Genomic DNA, 11363 nt, shown 5'->3' on the forward strand with positions numbered 1-11363 from the left:
CTGCAGGGTTCCTGGAGGTTGGAATTTCAGCAGGGTACCGATGGGGATGTTGATAATAACCTGAAGAGTAGCTACAAAGGAAAATAATTAAAGTAGTTAGAATAGTAATTCTAAATCCACTTGGGCACCCTCATAACACTTAGGCATAAATAAAGTTTAGTATAAGCATAGCTTTTCAACTGAAATACTTTTTTTTAATTAGTTAATTGCTTTTTTTTTTTTTTAATGTTTGGCAGAGACATGTAGCTTGCAGGACCTTAGTTCCCTATGAGCAATGGAACCCATCTACTTTATACTGAAAGAACAAAGTCCTAACCACTGGATGGCCAGGGAATTCCCTGAGATAGTTTATTTAATTGAATTGATTGTTTATACTTCTATTTCTTAAAGCTATATATATATATATATATATATATATATATTTTTCCCCCATTAAATGAGACACCATCAAACCAGCAGGTGAGCTGTGAATTTCTTAATTTCATCAACTCTCTCATCTGTCACCAACTTCAAGTGACTGAGGTTAGTTGCATTGATACATAGCAAACTGAATAACTAGCCTCTCTTTCCCTTTCAGGTAGGTTTCTTTACACAACAAATAGATACATTTCTATTTCAGTTGAAGCCTTATCCACGTAGAGGAGTAGAAGTTCTTTATTTCTCACCTTGAGCTGAGAATTTGCTTCTGAGGTCTAAAGAAACTAGTTAAAGTTTCTTGAAATCCACTGATGAAATAGAAGGGGGTAAGATTCAGAATTAGTTATCTAAGTAACTAAATCCTAACTCTGCCACTTAGCAGTTATAAAGTCTTTGACAGGCCAAGCAATCACAGAATTTTGCTTCATCACCTATAAAATGAAAAGGACAGTGCCTTCCTCATCAAATCGTATTAAATTTCCTTCTAGGCTCAATATCTTCACCATCTTGTTCATTCACTGTTCTTTTTCTTTTTAATTTAAATTTATTTATTTTAATTGAAGGCTAATTACTTTACAGTATTGTATTGGTTCTGCCACACATCAACATGAATCCGCCACGGGCGTACACGTGTTTCCCATCCTGAACACCCCTCCCACCTCCCTCCCCGTACCATCCCTCCGGGTCATCCCAGTGCATCAGCCCCAAGCATCCTGTATCGAACCTGGACTGGTGATCCAGTTCTTATATGATATTATACATGTTTCAATGCCATTCCCCCAAATCATCCCACCCTCTCCTTCTCCCACAGAGTCCAAAAGACTGTTCAATACATCTATGTCTCTTTTGCTGTCTCACATACAGGGTTATCATTACCATCTTTCTAAATTCCATATATATGTGTTAGTATACTGTATTGGTGTTTTTCTTTCTGGTTTACTTCACTCTGTACAATAGGCTCCAGTTTCATCCACCTCATTAGAACTGATTCAAATGTATTCTTTTTAATGACTGAGTAATACTCCATTGTGTATATGTACCACAGCTTTCTTATCCATTCATCTGCTGATGGGCATCTAGGTTGCTTCCATGTCCTGGCTATTATAAACAGTGCTGCGATGAACATTGGGGTACACGTGTCTCTTTCCCTTCTGGTTTCCTCAGTGTGTATGCCCAGCAGTGGGATTGCTGGGTCATAAGGCAGTTCTATTTCCAGTTTTTTAAGGAATCTCCACACTGTTCTCCATAGTGGCTGTACTAGTTTGCACTCCCACCAACAGTGTAAGAGGGTTCCCTTTTCTCCACATCCTCTCCAGCATTTATTGCTTGTAGACTTTTGGATCGCAGCCATTCTGCCTGGAGTGAAATGGTACCTCATTGTGGTTTTGATTTGCATTTCTCTGATAATGAGTGATGTTGAGCATCTTTTCATGTGTTTGTTAGCCATCTGTATGTCTTCTTTGGAGAAATGTCTATTTAGTTCTTTGGCCCATTTTTTGATTGGGTCGTTTATTTTTCTGGAATTGAGCTGCAGAAGTTGCTTGTATATTTTTGAGATTAGTTCTTTGTCAGTTGCTTCATTTGCTGTTATTTTCTCCCATTCTGAAGGCTGCCTTTTCACCTTGCTTATAGTTTCCTTTGTTGTGCAGAAGCTTCTAAAGTTGGCAACATAGTAATTCTGTGGAATTCCATATATCTACTTTATGTTATCTGAAATCCAGGCTATGAAATACAACTAGAGAAATCCAAATGCTTGCATATTTATTAAATCCATCTAGGCAATACAATAATAATATTCAGGAATCTTGGATGGCCCCTTTGATTAAAATGATAAAAGATGTTATAAATGCTCACCTACCCACCTCTCTATGTTATCTCTGCACTTCCTTGTCATTGCTTTAGTCCACAGCTCTGTAAATTGTAGATAACGCATAGCAATGCAAGTGACACTTGTCTATAGACAGGCGCATTTTGCCCAGGATAGAGATAATTGATTTCTCTCCCCGCTGATGGTAAAAATCCAGCTTTACATCTATTTGTCAGTTTGTTTGTGAATTCCTGATTTACAATATTGTGGTTCTTTGAATTATGTTGTGTACATTTCATAACATGTTACATATTGAATAAAGTAAGTACAATCTCTGATGCCTGTACATGCTATATGCATTGTTATTGTTGTTCAGTTGTTAAATAGTGTTTGATTCTTTAGGACTCCAGGGACTGCAGCGTGCCAGGCCTCCCTGTGCTTCACTGTTCCTGCCTATAAAAGTTAAAGATTTTTCTTTAACGATTTACATTATTTATGGCTCTTACAAACTCAGTATTTAAATAACTTCAGATTTGAAAACATTTTCATTGTCATCTCATATTCTCTGTCTCAGAACATAATGTAAGCACATTACTAAAATCTTAACCTCCCGTCCTATCCCCAATTTGTTCCAGGTTCTTAACAAAGCTAAATGTCTTATTAAAACAGTTAGAGTTAATAAGCACATTTTTGGGGTGAAGCTATTTTTGGGGTACAGAAAATGAACTACAGGCACAATAATAATGGTAGATTCTGCATTGCTCAACACCTATTTTTCTGCATCTGTTCTGTTTCTAGGTAGATTAGGCAAATTCTGGGTAAATGTGTGTATCTGACATTAATGCATTTGCATCTTATAATTTTCAAAGTAATTTATAAGCATCTTATAATTTTCAAAATTTTCAAATTGTTAACCTTTCTCATCTAATTTTATTCTCACAGTTCTTTAAACAGTGCTGATCATCTCTCAGTTTTATTGAGGAAGAACTGATGATTTCAGCCCAATGAATAGTCCAGGACTGCATAGCTTTGCAATCAAAGAACAGGTCCAGAGTTTGGACATTCTGTACAGTGGACATTCTTCAATAAACACTACCTTCCCAGAAATGGAAATGTTAGAAATGGTGGAGCTTAGAAGATGACTGTAAATAACATAGTTATTTCCCCAAAACTCAATGTGTTCACCTGCCAGGGAAGTCCTTAGTCACTTTTTCTTTTTTCCTTTTATTTTAATTTCTTTAAGCTTTTTATTTTGTATTGAGGTATATCTGATTAACAAACAATGTTGTGGTAGTTTTAGGTGAACAGAGAAGGACTCAGCCATACACATGCACGTGTCCATTCCCCCTCAAACTTTCATCCATCCAGGCAGCCACATAACATTGCACAGAGTTCCCTGTGCTATACAGTAGGTCCTTGCTGATTGTCCATTTTCACTACAGCAGTGTGTGCATGCTCACCCCCAGGTCCCATTCTCCTCCCGCTACCCGCTACTCTTTTCCACTGGTAACCATAAGGTCATTCTCTGAGTCTGTAAGTCTCTGTTTTCATACGTTCACTGTACCAACTCTTCTTAGGTTCTGCATATAAAGGATGTCATATGATATTTCTCCTTCTCTGTCTGAATTACTTCACTCAGTATGACACTCTCTAGGTCCATCCATGCTGCTGCAAATGGCACTATTTCATTATTTTTAATGGCCGAGTAATATCATTATTTTTTAAAACTTTTTTCCTTCTCCCTTAAAGTCAGCCCTCTTATCTGCCTGAATCCTTTTGCTTGTGTATTGAACAGTTGTTGGGATCAATGCATTACCATAAGATAGGACAAATAATCTAATATAAAAATCAGTTCAGCTGTAATTGATATATAGCTCCATCCATTCTTAAAAATAAATAATATATAATGAGCACAGTGTTTAATTCTGATTCCTAGTCAGAGTCCAGTAATGGTGAGGTTTGTTTTAAGGTTTGCTGTTGTTATTTAGTTGCAAAGTCTTGTCCTGCTCTTTTGCGACCCCGTGGGCTGTAGCCCACCAGGCTTCTCTGTCCATGCAGTTTCCCAGGCAAGAATGCTGGAGTGGGTTGCCATTTCCTTCTCCAGGGGATCTTCCTGATGCAGAGATCACACCCATGTCTCCTGCATTGGCAGGCAGATTCTTTAACACTATCATGTGTCAAACATTAGGTTTTTGTTTCTGCTGTTGTTTTTGTTAGATATATTTTCATAATTTAAAACCTATATTACCCTAAGTATGTTTATCCTCAAAACATTGGTTTCTATGTGTAAAATAAGTGAGCTTCCCTAGTGCCTCAGAGAAGAAAAGTCTGCCTGCAATACGGCAGACCTGGGTTTGATCTCTAGGTTGGGAAGATCCCCTGGAGAAGGAAATAGGAACCCACTCCAGTATTCTTGCCTGGCAAAACCCATCAACTGAGGAGCCTGGCAGGTTACAGTCCATGGGGTCTCAAAGAGTTAGACATGACTGAGCTGTTAGTAAAAAAAAAAAAAAAAAAAAAAAAAAAAGTAAGATAAGCACTTAAAACCCCATCAAGTTCTAATAGCCTAGGATTAAGGTAAGAACACTTACCAGATTATTATCTTTTTCATTCACCTTCTTACTACACTGTTGTCAGTATCAGTTCATTTTTCACGGGAAAAATCAATTTTAGGACTTAAAGATTTAAAAAGAAAAACTGACCCATTGTCTACTTTTTGCAACCTGATTTGGGCGGGTCTTCTGTGTTCATAGAAGAAATCTGTGCCTTCCTTAGGAAGGCTGCAGTTCCTTAGGGTAATGCAAGATCTTTTATATATTGCTTTGAAGCTTTTGAGATTAGCTTTCTAATCTCAGATCTCAGGATCACACACTCTGATATCCAAATCCCAAAGGGAAAATTTACCTGAGCAATTAGAGTTCTACTAAGGAGTCGAGTACACACAAAGGAAATGATGCAATGTGTTTTTCTATATCTTAAGAACATCTCAAGCAAAAATATATTATGACTTTCAAAATGGTAGATTGTTCTACATAAAACTGGAGGATGATAGTTGCTATCTGATTTGACCTGTTCAAAGCAATTTATCAATTAATAGAAGTTCTACGTGACAGGACAGTGGTGAACTGAAATGAAGCCAAATATACCCAGACACGAACTGAGAATGAGAAGGCCTTTAAGTAGACATTGTCAACTAAAAAATAATATAGTCACAACCTGAAAGTAGAGATTTTACTTAATGGGAATGTTAAGGCCTCTGAGGCCAGGAGGCAGCATCTCAGTAGTCATGAGAAAACCACTCAAGGAGACAGGAGGGGGAGTCAGGCTATACCCAAGTTTGCAACAAAGGGGACAGGGAATCGGAACATCAGAGATTATTGTGAGGTAGAGAAAATCAGATATCAAGTTAAAGAGTTTATTTTTCTTCTACATATGGAAAGCCTCTGGGCTCACTGAATTCACTCCTTTCATATGCACTTCAGCTCAGTTCAGTTCAGTCACTCAGTCCTGTCCAGACCCCATAGACTGCAGCACGCCAGGCTTCCCTGCCCATCACCAGCTCCCAGAGCTTGCTATCTGGGGCCAAATTCTGTCCTCTGATTGTTTGCATCCTTAATTCCTCACTCACCTTAAGGCGTGGCCGATGTGGCAGATGGCTGCTGCGTGCATTCCCTGAGCTCTCAGCAAACAGCTGTGCGGGTGGCAGCATCTGCTGGCGCTGTTTTGGGAGCCCTCATTCACATTTGGAGGCAAGAAACCATGGATGGCTGTGACATTTCTTGTTTATGGATATGACAGCAGACATTTAATTTCACCACATGAGAAAGTCAAAGATGAATGAAATTGACTCCAATATGTGTTATCTGTGCATCACGTTCAAGTGGAATTTTAGCCATCCAAGGTTAGAATTGACCTGATAATCCTAACTCAATACAAACATTTACTCTAAGTATGTGTGCCAGCTGGTGTTCTGGATACAAAACAGAGAAAGGGAGGGTAAATGGAACTGCATATAAAGAATTTCGCAAACAGAGAGTACTGAATGAGAGACAAAACAGGAAAAAAAAATAAGAAAATGAGTGGAGATTGAAAATTTCATGGCATGATCGAAGGACTGAAATGAGATTTAGAGCAATGTTGCCTCTGTGTGTGTGTGTGTGTGTGTATGTGTGTGTGTGTGTGTGTGTATGGGCTTTCTTTGGTGGCTCAGTGATAAAGAGTCAGCTTGCCAATACAGGAGCCACAGGAGACAAGGGTTCTATCTTTGGGTTGGGAAGATCCTCTGGAGGAGGAAATGGCAACCCACTCCAGGATCCTTGCTTGGATAATCCAATGGACAGGGGAGCCTTGTGGGTTACAGTCTGTGGGATCATGAAGAATCGGACACAACTGAGTAGCACACAACACAGTAAAATGAAGCACAATGAAATTATAAACGAATGAGAAATTCACACGAATTCCTACAATTTGCAGGTAAGAGAGTGGCCAGATTATTTATGTGAAGCCACGTAAAGAAATAGAGAAGAACCTTTCTGTGTTTGCTTTACAGACAAGTCGGAGGAGCAGTCACTGTGCCCCCTTTACTCCAGATGGGGCAGAGGGGAGCCTTGCACAGTGGACGGTGCACTGTCTATAAAGCCAGCCCTCAGCTCACCCATGGCAGTGGAAACTACACGACAGAGAGGGTTCTGTCTATGCAGATCAGTGGTGACATAGGCCTTGGCAGATGCGGGCTTCCAATGGGGAAGAAGGAAATGACAGCCTGAGGGTGATGAGAACCAAATGCTTTGTCTTAAACAGCAGAAAATGGTGTTGGGAATGCAAGTGTGTGCTAAATTAATTGTTTTTTCCTGCATTGGCAGGCAGATTCTTTACCTTCTTAGTCACCAGTATATATAAATATGGGCTTAGCAGGAAACACTGGTTTAATCCCTGGGTCAGAAAGATCCCCTGAAGAAGGAAATGGCAGCCCACTCCAGTATACTTGCCTGGGAAATCCCATGGACAAAGAAGCATGGTCCATGGGGCTCACAAAAGAGCCACATGTGACTTAGTGATTAAATAACAATAAACATATGCAAAAAAAGTGATATGAATCACTTTGCTGTACACCTGTAACTAATACAACTTTGTCAATCAATTATATTTTAATTTAAAAAAATAGATTTCCAAGAACCTGAAAATGTGTTTCATTTTTACAGCTGGATTAATTGCTAATTGGATACCAGGAGTGCAGACTTTAAATTTTTGTTTAGAATATTATTCCAATTTATTTCATAGCTATGTAGAGAGATGGCATAAATCATCACATGGCATGCTAACATAACTACTGCTTCTTTCTCCCCAGACCACCCTCCACAAGGGGAATATATTTTTATTAATAGCTCTTCTTTTACAACTTAAATTATATCAACAGGGCATTCAGTTTCTTTTATCTTTTTCGTTTCTTTTTTTTTCAATTTTACCTAGTGTAATGCTATGAACCCACTAGGGAGATGAAACTGTCCACTGGAAAAAAATGCACAAACTAAAAGTTGAGAGTTATATTTTATTGGGCAGACACTCTGAGGACTTCAAGCCTGGGACACAGCATCTCAGATAGTGCTAAGAAACTGTTCTGTAGAGGTGAGTTCTGAAGAGGCAAGGGGGAGCCAGGAGAGATAGAAGATCTTGCAACAAAAGATCAGATAATCAGAACACCAAAAGATTATTGTTAATAAAAGAAAACCAGACAAACTAAAGAATTTAGCAGTTTTTCTGTGTATGGGAAGAAGCAACAGTTTGGGCTCACTGACACTGTTCCTTTGATATGCACCTTCGCTATCTTGAGAGTCCCTTGGACAACAAGGAGGTCCAACCAGTCCATCCTAAAGGAAATCAAGCCTGAATATCCATTGGTAGGACTGATGCTGAAGCTGAAGCTCCAATACTTTGGCCATCTGATGGAAAGAACTGACTCACTGGAAAAGACCCTGATGCTGGGAAAGAGTCAAGGCAGGAGGAGAAGGGGTTGACAGAGGATGAGATGGTTGGAATGGCATCACCAACTCAAGGGACATGACCTTGAGTAATCTCCGGGAGTTGGTGATGGACAAGGAGGCCTGGTGTGCTGCAGTCCATGAGGTTGCAAAGAATTGGACATGACTAAGCTAACTGAACTGAACTGAACTTAGCTATCTGGGGCCAGCCTATCTTGAGAAAGCCTATTCTGTGCTTTCTCATCCGGAGTCCCCTCAGGGCTCACTGACCAGGCAGCTGTATTATGACAGCTTCAGGACTACAACCTCCTTTGTTTACTGATGTGGCAGGCAACAGTTTTCATTAACAAAGTCCTCTCCAGTGGCTTCTGGAAAAACAGGGGATGTTTGGTGATAATAACTGAAGCAGAATGAAGAGAAACTGAGCAGATTTTTACATCAAATGATTCTTGTCCCAGATTCTCATTTTTGCCTAAGGCAAAAGAAAACAGTGCAGATGGATTTCACCTAAAGTGAACAGACTAGAATGAAATTAAGGAAATGATTATTATTTTTTTTAATAAATTTACGAAGGTTCAATTTTTTAATTAGTTTTTCAGGCTAATTCATTAAATATTTTTGAATTGCATCCTGAGGGTAAGCATTGTAAATGGTAGACAACAGTGAACTAGACAGGAAGGACCAAACTTTTATGGAATATTTAGTCTAGGGAGAGAAATTTCTGATTCAGTCTTACTTACAAATTATTTGCTTCTAAATGTTATGATGGAGTTCTGTTAGGGTGAAACAAATACATGAGAAGGATATAAACAAACCTAATATGACCCACTAACACTCCCATCCGAATCAGCAAGTTTATTAAACCTATTGTTAAAAAAAATAATTAAATAGGAGCCTTTAGGAAGGTAAGTCAAATTAACATGGGTTGGGGGTTGCTCTGTGTGTGACATCTCGCTGAGACTTCTCCAAGAAAAGAAAAAAGAGGTATAAAAAACCCTCTCTGAAAAACAGAAGAGTGATCCTATGACTGCTCTTCCTTAGTTTGGAGAGTTTAGTGTAACAACTGTTCCCTAAACTGATTTAGGTGAAAGTGTAAGTAGTGGAAAATATTCAGAAACTGTACTAGTAAGACTACAAGAATCTATGTCAAAGTTCCTGCACTGCTTCTCTTAGAATCTTTAAATACTTTAGGATAAAAGTACTTATCACCCAGAACATAATTTAGTGCCGGTTGCTTTTTTTAGGGCACCTTTTACATCCTTATTCCTTAAGCTGTAGATGAGTAGGTTTAACATGGGGATGACAGCTGTGTAAAGGACAGAGGCTGTTTTGTCCGTGTCCATGGAGTAACTGGAGCTGGGTCCGAAATACATGAACAGGAGCGTGCCATGAAATATAGCCACAGCGGTTAAGTGGGAAGCACATGTAGAGAAAGCTTTGCGTCTCCCCTCGGCTGAGCTCATCCTAAGGATGGTTGTTATGATATAGCTGTAGGAGAGGAGGACAGTGATAATGCTGGTCCCCAAAACACAACTACTGGATATGACCAGCATTATCTCATTGATGGACATATCTGAGTAGGAAAGGGCTAATAAGGGTGGAATGTCACAGAAAAAGTGATTGATGATATTGGAATTGCAGAATGACAACTGAAATGTACAACAGGTATGGATTGCTGAATCAACCAAGCCTACGATGTAGGCAATAACCACAAGCTGGGTACAGATTCCCCTGGACATGGCAATTGTATAAAGAAGTGGATTGCAAATGGCCACATAACGGTCATAAGCCATGGCAGCCAACATGAGACATTCCACATCTCTAAAGGCTCCAAAAAAGTACATCTGGATGGCACATACATCATATGGAATCCTTTTTTGCTCAGATAAGAAATCAGCCAGCATCTTGGGAGAGATAGTAGAAGAATAGCAAATGTCGCAGAAGGACAGATTGCTCAGGAAGTAATACATGGGTGTGTGCAGGCTGGGGTCCCTCTTGATCAGCAGGACCATCCCGACATTGGCAACCACAGTTATGCCGTAAACCAGCAGGAAGAGCACGAAGAGCCCCTGCTGCACATCTTGTCTACCAGAAAGGCCTAAGAATATGAAGTCAGCAAACACAGTGCAGTTCTCAGCAGTCATCCCTCACACGTGAAAATTCCTAGTTATGAAAAAGGAAATGGAAGTGGAGGGTTAATATCATCTTACTGTCTTAATTGCCAAACTGCTATTTGTTTCTATATTTTAGTAATTAGAAGGAGAGATAGATAATGCCTTGAAGTTAAATTGACCCTTTGGGAAATATTTCCAACTTGATATAACTGATAAAATGATAATAATAATGATACACTTGTAAATCACTGTAGTGTTTGCAGCACAAATTCATCTAAGCTAAATCGGGCTATTTCCACATCAATTTGTATAGTATTTATGACCATTTTTCCTACTTCAATCTAATATTAAGGAATTTATATCCTCAGATTGAAGGCAAGAGTCTTACAATTAGTTGGTCCAGATAACCCTAGTCTTCTGACAAGATCTCTGCTTTGTTTTGTTTCAATGATGTATGGATGTTATCATATCCTGTAATAGAGAAATATAGTTAATGAGTAATGGAGATAACAAATATATTGCTTTGCAATTTCTTCATCTTCCATGAGTGCGGAGCAGGAAGAGCTATGGCAAGTTTCTGAACATAACAAGAACTCTTTTTCCCCATTAAACTCTCAGGTCTGTTCAACTTTAGTATATGAGAGATAGACAGTTTGTGAAGACCCACTGGAGCAGAAAGGTGATAGCTTTGGGGTAAGAGGGTGGAAGGGTGCCTATGTATGAAATGTTAGAGTGGAGAGGCAGTCATATTCCAGGGCTGATATTCTCACCTCTAAGAGCTGCTGCTACATAGGGGGGATGATGAAGAATGTCTGGGACCCAGTTGTAGAGATGCTGATAGCACAGATGACAGAGAGGCAAGAAGGGCAGTGTGGTTTACTGTCTGGATCCTTCTGACCAAGCCTACTCTTCTCAACCTGATATATTTAACACAAGATCAGTTATGTAAGACAGATGATACAAATACTCATATGTTCACAGTCCAAGAATCTCAGAGACAATCATCCATGATCTGTGTCCCCATCCCAGTCTCTAAAAATTTTAATA

General features: G+C 39.2%; 1 protein-coding gene across 1 annotated transcript; it reads right to left on the minus strand.

Annotated features, from left to right (window-relative positions):
• Nucleotides 1-9407: 9407 nt before the first annotated feature.
• LOC129636218 (olfactory receptor 8U9-like) lies at nucleotides 9408-10346 on the minus strand. The gene has a single exon (XM_055559577.1). It carries the CDS (start codon nucleotides 10344-10346, stop codon nucleotides 9408-9410), a length of 939 nt encoding a protein of 312 aa, XP_055415552.1.
• Between the last annotated feature and the right edge of the window lie 1017 nt (nucleotides 10347-11363).

This window comes from Bubalus kerabau, chromosome 21 (assembly GCF_029407905.1).
Source record: "Bubalus kerabau isolate K-KA32 ecotype Philippines breed swamp buffalo chromosome 21, PCC_UOA_SB_1v2, whole genome shotgun sequence".
NCBI lineage: Eukaryota > Metazoa > Chordata > Mammalia > Artiodactyla > Bovidae > Bubalus > Bubalus kerabau.

Bases quoted from the DNA above. Each gene is read 5' to 3' on its own strand.
- LOC129636218 (XM_055559577.1), bottom strand. From the start codon at position 10,346: ATGACTGCTGAGAACTGCACTGTGTTTGCTGACTTCATATTCTTAGGC.